At 38.9% G+C, this 13,926-nt stretch overlaps 1 protein-coding gene across 4 annotated transcripts in view; it reads left to right on the top strand.

The window, feature by feature from the left end:
• The window catches only part of STK3 (serine/threonine kinase 3), a 321,260-nt gene that overhangs the window by 153,099 nt on the left and 154,235 nt on the right, over positions 1-13,926 (top strand). The window contains exons 7-8 of one of the 4 annotated variants that reach the window (XR_016236531.1): positions 1,634-1,769; positions 2,143-2,242. The exons of 2 other annotated variants lie outside the window; for them this stretch is intronic. Coding sequence is in view for 1 of the 2 variants with exons in the window: in XM_089336371.1 (XP_089192497.1) it covers positions 1,704-1,769 (66 nt within the window). In the remaining variant the exon portion in view is untranslated. The remainder of the gene's footprint in view (positions 1-1,633; positions 1,770-2,142; positions 2,243-13,926) is intronic. One more of the 4 variants, XM_089336371.1, reaches the window with a different exon arrangement.

Genomic DNA, 13,926 nt, shown 5'->3' with positions numbered 1-13,926 from the left:
TGAAATACAGAATCTGTTTCTGCTGACTAGTATAACTTGTATTTTCACAGCTCTATGCATAGGTGGTGTAATAATAGTAATCTCTTCTCATATAGTATTACATACTTCAGACCATAAGCACATTTTGATTTATTGTTAATTTTTTTCTTCTGATATTTAAGATATTCTTTTCTAAAAGTACAATTACTGCATTAAATAAGAGTTTTGTATATCCAACATTTCATTGTTGGTTCCAAATTTTTGAGAATAACACTTACTAATATAATGATGAGCCTGAACTTTCCCGTAAGTATTTGAGTACAAGTGACATTTCTTCCTACCCCTTTTGTGATACATGTTCACCTCTTTTGTTTATGTGATAAGGTTTAAAATGTTCCAGTTAGTTCAGGTCTGTATAACAAGAGTACTACAGACTGGGTGGCTCATACAACAGATATTTATTATTCGCAGTTCTGGAAGCTGAGAACTCTAAAGATCAGGGTGGTGGCAGATGTGGTTTCAGCTTCAACTTCCTGGCTTGTGGACAGCCATCTTCTTGAATCGTCGCATAGTGGAGAGAGGAATCATCTCCACCTGCTAATGCCATCAGCACAGGTGGGGTAGGATGTAAAACTAAATATAGATTTTAGGGGTGGACACAAGCACTCACTCACTCCATAGCAACATTTAAAATGTTCAGCCTGACGGTGTAGGTGTATCTTGCTTCATCGATTCATTCTTATTTCCTGTTCATAAATACAGTTTTCATACCTTAAACTCTGTGCTGCCTGCTTCCTTCTTTGCTAGTGTTACTGTTCTGCACACTTTGACTCTTGATTATCTCAATTCCCTCTTCTTAATATGAGAAGCGCTGGAGATCCCTGCTGCTGATACTTTTTTGTACCATGACTCTCTTTCCCTGGTGTTAACAATAGCTGTTTTCCCAGCTTAGTTTATAATGTGCTTCTTTATAAAATCTTTCCCTCAGCTGTTGTAAGCAGCTACATGAAGTATGTTGTTTAGTTTCTAATTGAGAGATTGAACATCTTTTATAGATGACAAGTTGATATAAAGAAGTCATGCCTTTTCAAACTTGTAGATGTAAAGAAGCAAGGAAAAATATTAAATATTATTAAATGGCAGAATTGGGATCTAGAATATCTTATGGCAAGGAGAAATAGGTTGAGTCCAAAAAGATAAAATTAAACATATATTAGGTTTGAATACTGCACCTCTCTCTTTCCCAATGAAGGAGGATAGACATAGAGGTAGGCCTGAGCAGAGCCATGGATTAGCAGCAGTGGACATAAAGAGCATCTAGGAGTTTTGGTTGACAGTGATTTCTATGTGCAGAAAGATTAGATGATCCTGGGTTGCTCCTAGATGTCTTAGCTTTGTGTGTGTGTGTGTGTGTGTGTTATTATATAGAGCTGAATTACAGAAGCAAAGCAAACAGCAGACATCATTGATATTTAAACTCCAAGACACTTAAAAATGCATTACTTTAAATAGAAAGTACTTTTGTTAAGAAGTTTCTGATAGCGTACTTTGTTGTCAAGAGTAGATAAATGATAGTTTTAGAGATATGTTCTAGGATGTAAATTCCTTTTCATTGCAGTTAAGTTCAGGATGCTTCCTTTCTTATGCTTTTCAGAGTTGGGCTGGGTGGACTTCTGGATCCTTTTTAATTAGACTGGGTGGCCAGCACGCCATTAACCCAATCCATGGAACCACCTGTGCCACCTTCCACTACCTCTGTGCCAGTCACCTGGATAAATTCTTCATTTGAGGTAGCTTTGATTGCTTGCCTGCTTTTCATAGTTTCATGCTAGGGATGGTACTGTTGTTTTCTTTGTCCTTAATCACAGCTAACATCTGCAGAGATCAGCTTTGTTAAAGAAATTTTATATAAGATTTTTTATTCTTCAGTTATTTTATACAGATTGGCTTTCTTTTATTATTTATTCTGTACATTGGATAATACATAGATAATGTATGTCCAAAGTTAGACCTGCATTACTAAACATCATAAAATAAAGAGTAGGAAATAATATTTAGCTATTGTCTACTTTATAAATAGAAATGGTGATAATCTGTTTTTTCATTTTGTCTAAAGAAGTCACCTTTATTCACTAAGTGCCTTCTGTTCCCATTCTGTTTCAGTAATGAGTTGATTGGTTGTGTCACCTGTGCAGTAGTTGAAAATGGATATGGTACACAATTTCAGGACCTCCCTGCTTCCTTGTAGATCATTTTGCCGTATGTAAGTGATTTAACAGTCATGCAGTCAGGGTTTTCAGAGTAAATACTTTCCATCTCCATTACTATATCTCTGTAGTCATGAAATCTTGCAGGAACATAATATTCTTCAGTTAAATTTAGACAAGTTTTAAAAAATCAGGCTAAAAAATAAGCAATAACATTTTTAAAAATCAGGCCAATTTAAACATTAGACTTTTACTTTTGTAATAATGCTAAGTGAATAGTTTTTTAGTTAAAATACCAACAATTGATGAAGTATATTAGTGGGGAATTAATTAATGTAGATTTTTTGTATGAGTGTAATCTGATTTCAAATTATGGTTTTGTGTACATTTTAATTTAATTAAGTCATGACATTTTAAAGCTTACTTTTTAACCCAAAAGTACATTAGTAAGGCAGAGTTTAAAAAGAATAGTAAATCAAAAATTTTTTATGTGTTAAGACAGTAAGAAAATGTTGAGTGCCAACTTCTGATAAAGTAAAAAAAAATAGTGTCAGTTTTCATTATGAATATTTATTTCTGTTATCTAGTTAATCATATACCTAATTACATGGTGTTCAGGTTGATTTCAGATTACAAATATTGATGTTGAAACTTCCTAGTCTTAGACCATTGTTTTGGTGTGTCTGTGTCAGCTAAGTCATCAGTTTCATTTGATTATTTATAACTGTGATAAGTAAAGAACCGCTAGCTTCAAAAGAATCATACTCTTTTAGCCTTAGTAGCTCTAAAATAAGATATTTGATTTGAAGGAGGAGAAAACCAATATTGTACAGGAGTGCTGTCCTCACTTTCACCAGAAAATGTATTTAAATTAGAATTTCCAAATGTGAGAAATCTGAAAGGAATAAAAAATGCTAGTCCTTAGTGTTAGCCGTATGGTTGGTGTTAGCCAAAATGAAGTGCAGGCCTTGATGCTGTATAGCCACTGTGTGACCTACCCAACGGCCATCAAAATACACTTCTTTCTTCCTTTTTTCTTTTCTTTTCTTCCCTTTTTTTTTTTAAGCTAATTGGCCCATGTTTAGTTTACCAAATGTCATCTGGACTCAGTAAAAAGCAAGTGACCTGCATTGAATTAGTGTAATTGTAATACAAACAGAATATCACATAGTTTTGGTCTTATGCAGGAAAGGAGAAAGTTGGAAAGATTTTTCTGTTTGATAAATAGAAACTGAAGATATGGGGATCCAGACCTGGTTCATTATGATTTTACCTTTCATGTCTTTTTTGTAATATCAGTATTTGGACTTTTAGGCATTTTCCTCATGTAAAGAAATAATGATTTTTCTTTGAAACTTATTATGAATGAAAGCTTTTTTAACTTTCTTAATCTTACAAATGAAGTATATTAAGTTATGGTTCTACTTCTTCTTTAATAATAAGAAGGTACTGTCCAAATTGAAACTACTTTCTGGAACTTGGCATATTACTTTACCTTTATCTTGATCAGACAAGTGTCATTTTATTAGTTTTGGATAGGTTATATTTATTGCATTATTTCCAAGAGGTAATAACTACATTTACCAAGGGAAAAAAATGAAGAATGTAAAGTGGCATTTTAAATATTATTTAAAATTTTAACTATGTGACTTAATTTGATTTTGAAAGTGTCATTTTGAAACGGAATTATTTGGCATTTGGAAGGTCATGTTCTGTGTACCTTATACCCTTGTATTAGGATACTGAAGTTTAAGTATGGTAAGCTATAAACAGGTTAGATTATTTTATTAAAATCTCAGCATACCTTCACTTTTATTTTTAGCATTTATCTATTGAATGTTTCTGTAATTTATTTAAATTTAAGGCTTCCATGTTTTGGGAGACAAGGCATTGGGTCTTACCTTTTTGTGATTTAAACCATGATCGTCTTTAATGCCTGTACTAATATCTGACATGTAGTAGACACTCAATAAATGCTGGTAGTGAAATACATGTAAAATGAGTAAAGAAATTATTTATATCAGCATTTTAAAAAATACATTATCTAAACATCAATAAGTACTGAACAGTCTGGTAATTGTCAGTTTACTTTACTTGCAGTTTGAGAGTTCTGGCTCTTTTACTTGATAGTTTATTTCTTTGGGTGAATTTAACCTCTCCAGTATCTCACTTTTGCCCATTTGTAAAATGAGATTAATTATAGGCTTTATCCTGATGATTGTTAAGATTAAATGAATTAATTCATGTAAAGCTTTGGGAGAATGCCTCACAAATGTTGATTGATATTATCATTTGATGCCTCTTATTTTAGAGGTGCTTTAGACTTACTGAAGGAATATATGGGTTTATTAGAAAGAATTGTATTAGGAAAAAATTTTTAAAAATAGGTTATCTTCTAAAACCACATTGAACTACAGTTAGACAATGGTTCATAGGCAAAATAATTTGAAAGCCATTCTGAGAAGTTTGTTCTTTATTTTATTTAAAGAGAGAGAGAGAATCAATCAGTCCATCTTAAATCCACTGGTGCACTCCTCGCATGTCTGCAACAGCCATGGCTATACCAGGCCAAAGTTAAGGGCCAAGAATTCCATCTGGATCTTCCACTTGAGTGGCAGGAGCCCAAGCCATCATCTGCTGCTGCCTCCCCAAGTGCACATTAGCAGGAAATTGGATCAGAAATGGAGGCAGGACTTGATCCCAGGCACTTAGGATATGGGATGCAGGTGTCACAGGTGGCAACTTAACCCATGTCACCACATTGCCAGCCCCCTGTACTTTATAAGTAATGAGAAACATTGGTTTAAAGTAGGAACTGGTAATCCAGATTTACATTTTAGAAAAGCTGTTTTTTGATTAGATGGAAGAAGGACACCAGAGGCAATTAGAACTTGGAATCAGATTATTTTGATTTTTAACTGTTATATCAGCTTTACATTATCTTTGAATAAAAAGTGATGTATAATCCAAGAAATAGGGCAGATAATGGAGATGATGGTAAAGGTCATCAGTATCACCTGAGTACTTGTTAGAAATGCACATTCTTGGGCTCTACCCTCAGGTCTATTGAATCTGAAACTCTCATGGTGAGGCCTAGAAATCTGCATTGTAACAAGCCCTGTAAACAATTCTGATACATGGTAAAATTTAAGAACAATTGTTATATGAATGTATTTATAGGAATGAGAAAGCTGTTTACTGATGTTTTTAATGTTACTGTTAATTTGCTAGATTTTCTTAATCTAATTAAATGTAATCTAGCACATTTCTGATTAGTACACTCCAATTTTCTCCTACATTTATTCTAAAATTAGAAATATTTCCTGGGGCCCATGCTGTGGTATAGCTGGTGAAGCTGCCACATGCAGTGCTGGCATCTCGTATGGGTGCTGACTGGAGTCCTGGCTTCTTCACTTCTGATCCAGCTCTCTGCTATGGCCTGGGAGAGTAGTAGAAGATGACTCAAGTCCTTGGGGCCCTGCACCTGTGTGGGAGACCTGGAAGACACTTCAGGCTCCTGCTTCAGATCAGCCCAGCTGTGGCTGTTATGTCCATTTGGGGAGTGAACCGGGAGATGGAAGACCTCTCTGCCTCTGCCTCTAACTGCCTTTCAAGTAAATAAATGAATATTTAAAAAATCAATAAATATTTCCTGCTGGAGAACAGCTGATCTTCAGGGTGACTTAGTGAACCAGAGGAATTCTGTGTCTATGGAGAGGCAGTACATCTTGATGGTTATCATGAGTTTGGAGCTAGACCATTTGGGTTCAGTTTCCAAGTCTTTTATTTGCTGAGTTTTATTTATCTAATATTTAATTTATTTATTTTAAAAGCAGAGTTACAGGGAGTGTTAGAGATTTTCCATCCGCTGGTTCACTCCCCAAGTGGCTGCAATGAAAAAGCCTGGGCCAGAGTGAAGCCAGGAGCCAGGAAGAGCTTCCTCCAGATCTCCCACATATGTTCAGGTGCCCAACAACTTGGGCCATATTCCACTGCTTTCCCTGACTCATTATCAGGAAGCTGGATTGGAAGTAGAACAGCCAGGATTTGAACTGGTGCCCATATGGGATGCCAACAGTGGCTTAACTTGTCACATTACAACACTGGCCTCCTTGTTTGTTTAGTATTTAAGGGCAGGTTAATTAACCTCACAGTTCCTCAGTTTTCTCATATATAAAATGAGGAAATAATCCCTCTTGGTTTTGTGCCCCTTCCCATCCCGTCTTCTGTCCTCTACTCATCACTTGTCTTTTTGCATTTAAGGAACTTTAGAGGGCTCAGGTGCCTCCCATTTTAAAAAGCAATCCAGTTTTCTTTGGGTTTATGCTGCTTTCTACCTGCTGTGTTGTCTTGCACCTTTCTTACAGCCATTTGTAAAAAAGACTAAAGGATAATGCTTCACTTCCTCACTTCCTTCCCATTTACCCATGACTAGACTTGGCTACCACTCTACTGAAATTGTTGACAGCTTTACTTCTGTTTGACATTACTTACCATTCTTCACTCAAGTGTCTTCCCCTCCCTTATTTGATTTCTGGGCTCTTTCTGGGCTCTCTCTGTCTTGAATTCTAGACTCATTACTTTCTTTTATCTATCTATCTGTCTGTCTATCTATCTGTCTATCAATCATCTTCCATCTGCTGGTTCACTCCTGAGATGGCCACAATGGCCAAGGGTGGGCCAGACCAAAGCCAAGAGCCAGGAGCTTTCATCCAGATCTCCCACGTGGTTGCAGGGACCCAAGCACTTGGGCCATGTTTCTGCTGCTTTTCCCAGGCCATTATAAGGAAGCTGGATTGGAAGTGGAGCAGCTGGGACGCACACTGGCATGAAATGCTGGGTCTCAGGTGGCAGCTTTACCTACTGTACCACAATGCTGACCCTTACCTTCTATTTTAAAGTCTGTATGTGTTGATATGTTAATATAGAAGCAATTTTTTAAAACATTTAAAAAATTGTTTTTATTTGCAGTGTAAAGAGGAAGAGAGAGAGAGGGGGAGAAAGAATTGTGTAAGAGGGAGTTTCTTCCCATCTGCTGGTTCACCCCTATAATGCCTGCAGTGGCCTGGGGCAGCCCAAAACTGGATCTGGAAGCTGGGAAGGCTGTCTAGGTCTGTCACGTGGGTGGCAGGAACCCAATGACTTTAACCATGACTATGGCTTCTCAGGGTCAGCATTGGCAGGAAACTGGAGTCAGGAGCTGAGAATCAAACCCAGTACTTCAGTGTGGACTGTGGATGTCTTAATGACTAGGCTAAGCACCTGTTCCCAAGTTAATATTTTATCTTCTGGATTTCTCATCAGCCTTCCAACTGACCTGACCCACTCTACATTTCAATGTAATCTTTATGATACTGCTAGGTTGATCATTCTAGAATGAAACAGATCATAATCTTCCTTCCTTAAAATCCTCCTCATTAAACTATTTATCTCATTTCTTTCTAGTATAAGAGTCAAATTCTTAAGTGTCTAGGAAGGCCTTGGGCAATGCATACCTCTATTTGTATGGAACCTCCTTTTTCCTTTAGCCAGCTATCTTTTTTTTTTTTTTTTTTTTGACAGGCAGAGTGCATAGTGAGAGAGAGAGACAGAGAGAAAGGTCTTCCTTTGCCGTTGGTTCACCCTCCAATGGCCGCCACGGCTGGCGCGCTGCAGCCAGCGCACTGCGCTGATCCGAAGCCGGGAGCCAGGTGCTTCTCCTGGTCTCCCATGGGGTGCAGGGCCCAAGCACTTGGGCCATCCTCCACTGCACTCCCTGGCCACAGCAGAGAGCTGGCCTGGAAGAGGGGCAACCGGGAAAGAATCTGGCGCCCTGACCAGGACTAGAACCTGGTGTGCCGGCGCCGCTAGGTGGAGGATTAGCCTACTGAGCTGCGGCACCGGCCACCAGCTATCATATATTTATCTCTGCCCTCTTCTCAGTGAACTTGGTGCCTGCATTTTCTTCTGTTTTCTAGGCTTCTGTAACACTTTGTGCATCCCAAGATTGTATACATTATCACACTCTGTTACAGTTTGTGTGACTTTTCTATCACATTATAAATTTATTGACAGCAGTGTGTGCAGTTTATATCCTGTGTCAGTAGTGTCCAGTACAATGACTTGTAATATAGTAGATAATAAATAAATGGTTAGTACATTTATGTACAAATTTGGAGTACATAATTTTTATTTGAATTTTTAATAGCAAAAATTGAGGTGGACTTGTCTGGATTGTGTGTCATTAAATCTGGATCAACCTTGGAAGGAAGAGATTTATCTCTCGTATCAGTTAACAGCTTAAGTGCTACCACGTCTACAACCTTGAGTGAGGCAATGCATGAGTTAAATCAGTAGAAATTAGAGGGAAGGACTCGTGTTATAATTTGCTTTTTTTTTGACAAACATTTCTTTAGATAATACACATTGCACTTATAATTCCTCATATTTTATTTTAGTCCAATTTAGTTTTAAGGAAACAAAATAAAAATCTGTTAGCATCTATAATGCTAATTTTGAACTCTAACTGTAGTATGGCACTTATCCAATAGAATCTGTTAAAAATTTTCCTCCAGGTCAGATCTAAGTTGAGAAGAATGAGGTAACTTTAATGTGAACCCAGATTGTAATGCAGTCTTTCTCTCCAGTGAGTTGCCAAATTCACAATTCCATTTGTAGCTGGAATTGGGGAAGCTGAGTTTAATATGGAAGTTTGCCAACGATAGCAAATCTTGGCAAGGTAGTCTTTCTCTCTGTGCTTAATTATATAGTTTTATTATAAAGTTATTCACGTTTATTTATAGGTACCTGTTATTCTCTCAAGGTGAATTCACTCGGTTGCCAATGTGTCATAATATACTTTATTCTTTTGGTAGTTAATCGTTTACTGTCAAACCTTCCATCTTTCTTAGAAGGCCAGCTTACATTTTTATATGTTACCACCAGCTGTCCATTTCTGTCTCTGCAAGATTTATATATTTTAAAGCTGTACAGGTATAAATCCCTCTGAAAGACTGCGTTTTTGGTCTCTTAATTCACCCCATATTTATTGAATTCCTGCTGTGATACTTTTATAGGCACTGAGATACAGCATTGAATGAATCAGAGTTCCAACTTTTTAGGTGCTTGTATTATACGGAGAGAGACAATAAATTATACAAAAAGTATCTACAATGTATCACATGCTAATAACTGCCATGGCAAACAATAAAGCAGGATAAGAGGGCTATGGAATGACTGTTGTGTTTGTGGAACCATACTTTAGAGGGGATGGACAAGAAGGGCCTTTCTGCAGGGTGATTTTTCTTAGAGATACAAAGGAGATAAGTAAATGAGCCACGCAGATTTCTGGGACTAGAATATTTTAGTCACAGGAACTATGTGAAAGTATGTTTGGTGTTTAAGGAACAATGAGGTTTAAAATGGCTGGAGCTGAGTAAGAACACAAGATAAGTAAGAGATGAGGTCAGATGGGTAGCAGGGGACAAGGTCAGAGTCTTCATAAATCATGGGTGATTTAGCTTTTACACTGAGTAAGTCAGGAAGCCATTGGAGCAGAGGAGTGACATGATCTAATGTATGACTTAGAAAACTTACTCTTCTTGGTGAGACAGGATTGCAGCAGTACATGAATGGAAACAGGGTGAATGGTGAGGAGGTTACTTCTTCAGTTATACAGGTAGGAGTTTATGGTGGCTTGTACTAGGGCAGTAAAGGTAGAGTTGTTAAGAAGTGGTCAGATTTAGGATGTATTTTATATTTTCTGATTGCCTAAATGTGGGATGTGAGAGAAAGGATATGTAGTCTAGAATCTTGGCTTGGATATCTAAAAGAATGAAAGTAGGAACTGATGTTAAATATATCTATTGTGAAGGCTTTTTAATTAGGAAAATCATTACTATAAGTAGTATTTATTTCTTAAGACACCTTCTGCTTTGGCATCTCACATAACTCAAAGATCGTATCTGCAGACTATTTCTTAATACCTCCCTTTTTTCTTTTGTAGAGCATGATGATTTTGGTGCCTGGGCGGCCGTAACTAATTCTACTTAATATTTAGTTTGTTATATTTGGTGACTAATAGAATTGGGGGATCAGACCGGTGCCGCGGCTCACTAGGCTAATCCTCCGCCTTGCGGTGCCCGCACACCGGGTTCTAGTCCTGGTCGGGGTGCCTGATTCTTTCCCGGTTGCCCCTCTTCCAGGCCAGCTCTCTGCTGTGGCCAGGGAGTGCAGTGGAGGATGGCCCAAGTGCTTGGGCTCTGCACCCCATGGGAGACCAGGAGAAGCACCTGGCTCCTGGCTTCGGATCAGCACGGTGCACCGGCTGCAGCGCGCTGGCAGCGGCGGCCATTGGAGGGTGAACCAACGGCAAAGGAAGACCTTTCTCTCTGTCTCTCTCTCTCTCACTGTCCACTCTGCCTGTCAAAAAAAAAAAAAAATAATAAGAATTGCGGGATCAAACAAAACTGCTTTTTTCATATGTAGAAATATTGGTTTTACAATATTTTTCTTCTTCAGCCATATGAATTGACACATTTCACTTGTAGCTACGAAGTTTATCTCATATGAATGTATAATCTGTATCATCTGGACATATTGCACTGCTTATGTAAGCAGTTACCACTGATGCTGGGACCAGCTACATATATATATTGCTTTATTCAAGGTCATAATGTTAAACATAGTGTTTAACAGCTCCAAGCTCCTATCTTAAGAGCATCTGGATTGTTGGGTGGGGAGAATACTGTTCACATTGAATCAGTATAACCTACTGTATTAGTAGACTACAGAAGAAAAATCTCACAATGTAGAAAAAGCATTTTACAAAATCCAACACCCCTTTATAGTGTTGGACACTTTCAGAATAATAGGAATAAAGATAACTTCCTCAATTTGTTAAAGAATATCTACAAAAATCCTTCAGCTAACATTAAAATTGATGGAAAAAGACACAGTGTTTTCTTCATGATATTGGGAGTTGGAATGATGTCTGCGCTCACACACTTTTTTTTAAGATTTATTTTTATTTATTTGAAAGAGTTACAGAGAGAAGTAGAGACAGAGAGAGAGAGAGGGATCTTCCAACGCTTGTTCACTCTCCAATGGCCACAACAGGCAATGGCTAGAGCTGAGCCAATCCGAAGTTAGGAGCCAGGAGCTTCTTCCGGATCTCCCACGCGGGTGCAGGGGTCTAAAGACTTGCGCCATCTTCTACTGCTTTCCCAGGCCATAGCTCAGGGCTGGATCAGAAGAGGAACAGCCAGGACTAGAACCAGAGTCTGTGTGGGATGCTGGCACTTCAGGCTGGGCTTTAACCCATTGCACCTCAGGGCCAGCCCCTCACTCTTTTCAACACAGAGGTAGGTTATTGTCAGAGTAAAAAAGGAGGAAGTAGATGTCAAAGACACAGAGTTTGGAAAAGAAGAAATAAAACTGTCCTTTCATATAATTTGATTTTCTACACAGAAAATACTAAGGAATCTTGGGGGAAAAAACACACTTGAACTAGTCAGTGAATTCCACAAGGTTGCAGGACGCAAGGTAAACACAGAAATTGAATTTCTGTGTACTTTAGCAATGCATATGTGGATGTTGAAAAATTTAAAAAAAGAGAGCAGTATTTTTGTGTGGAAACTTCATATCAGCAGGAAGTTGAAATCAGAGGCAGAGCTAGGACTTGAACTCAGGCCCTTTGATAAAGGATTCTGTTTTCCCTATTGGCATCTTTTTTTTTTTTTTTAAGGTTTATTTATTTATTTGAAAGGTAGAGTTACAGAGAGGCAGAGGCCAAGAGAGAAACAGAGAGAGGTCTTCTATCCGCTAATTCACTCCCCAGATGGCTGCAATGGCTGGAGGTACACCGATCTGAAGCCAGGAGACAGGAGCTTCTTCCAGGTCTCCTACACGGGTGCAGGGGCCCAAGGACTTAGGCCATTTTCTACTGCTTTCCCAGGCCATTAACATAGGACTGGATTGGAAGTGGAGCAACTGAGACTTGAACCTGGCACCTATATGGGATGCCAGCACTGCAGGCGGTGGCTTTACCTGGTACGCCACAGCACCGGCTTTGTAAGCAGAGACTTTACCCACTACTCCACAGCTCTGGCCCCTACAACACCTTCTTCCTCTTTCTCTTCCTCCTTTCTCTCCTCTTCTACCTCTAACAACTTCTCCCTCCCTTCCTCCCTCCCTTCTTCCTTCCTTCCTATTTCCTATTTTTCCCATAACAAATTTATACAAACCTAGTGGCTTATACAACACAGATTTATTATCTTAACAGCTCTACTGGTTAGAAATCCAACACAGAGTCCAGCATTGTGGCATAATGGGTTAAGCCACTGTCTGATGCTGGCATCCCATATGGGTACCCGTTCATGACCTGGCTGCTCTACTTCCCATCCAGCTCCCTTCTTTTTTTTTGTTTTTTTTTTTTTTTTGTTTTTTTTTGAAGTGATTTTTTTATTCATGGTAAATTCTGTAAGCTTTTTGGTTGTTCAGGTCTTTTTTTTTTCTTTTTATTATTTAATAAATGTGAATTTACAAAGTGCAACTTTTGTATTGTTGTGCCCCCCCCACCTCCCTCCCTCCTGCGGCCCTCCCCTCTCCCACTCCCTCTCCCATCCCGCCCTTCATTGAGTTTCATTTTCAATTACCTGCATATACAGAAGATCAACTTAGTATACACTAAGCAAGGATTTCAACAGGCTGCCCTCACACAGCCACACAAGGTGTAGGGTATTGTTCGACTAGTAGTGTTTAAGTTTCATAGTAAAACACGTTAAGGACAGAGATCCTATGTGGGGAGCCTGTACCCAGTGACTCCGTTGTAGATTTAACAATTGGCACTCTTATTTATGGCATCAGCAATCACCCAAGGCTCTTGCCATGAGCTGTCTAGGCTATGGAAGCCCCTTGAGTTCACCAACTCTGAACTTGTTTAGTCAAGGCCGTATCACAGTGGAGGTTCCTTCCTTCCTTCGGAGAAAGGCGCCTCCCTTCTTGATGGCCTGTTCCTTCCGCTGGGGTCTTGTTCACCAAGATCTTTCATTTAGATTGTTTTTGCCACCATGTCGTGGCTTTCCATGCCTGTGAGACTCTCATGGGCTTTTTAGCCAGATCCGAATGCCCCAAGGGTTGATTCTGAGGCCGGAGTGCTGTTTTGGGCATTTGCCATTCTATGAGTCTGCTGTATGTCCTGCCTCCCCTGCAGGATCATTCTCTCCCTTTTAATTCAATCCTTCATTATTTGCTTACACTGGTCTTGTTTGTAAAATCTCTTCAACACTTACCCTATCTTTTTTGATCGGTTGTGTACTTATCACTTTACCAAGTGCGCTGACATTGGTACATGTCTCCTTTATAAGATTGAGTTGGAATCCCCTGGCACATTTCTAGTTCCACCATTGGAGGTAAGTCCAAGTGACCAGCTCCCTTCTAATGTGTGGGAATGCAGCAGAAGATGGCCCAAGTGCTTTGGACCCTGCACCCATGTGGGAGACCTGGATGAAGCTCCTGGCTTGCTTGCTTACTCTCTCTCTCTCTACCAATGACATTCAAATAAAATAAATAAATCTTCAAAAGAAAAAAAAAAGAGTCCAACACAGATCTTACTGAACTAAAATTGAAGTGCTGGCAGGGCTTTGTTTCTTTCTGGAATCTTGAGGGCAGAACCTAATCCTGCATCTTTCTAGCTTTGAAAGCCATGTGTCTTGGCATCTTGGCATAGGTAGTTGTCTTCCTCTTCAGAGCAGAGCATTCT

This window comes from Oryctolagus cuniculus, chromosome 6, assembly GCF_051225735.1.
Source record: "Oryctolagus cuniculus isolate XC-2025 breed Fujian yellow rabbit chromosome 6, ASM5122573v1, whole genome shotgun sequence".
Classification (NCBI taxonomy): domain Eukaryota; kingdom Metazoa; phylum Chordata; class Mammalia; order Lagomorpha; family Leporidae; genus Oryctolagus; species Oryctolagus cuniculus.
The sequence above is the reverse complement of the archived record's forward strand: the minus strand, read 5'-3'. Positions and strand labels throughout refer to the sequence as shown.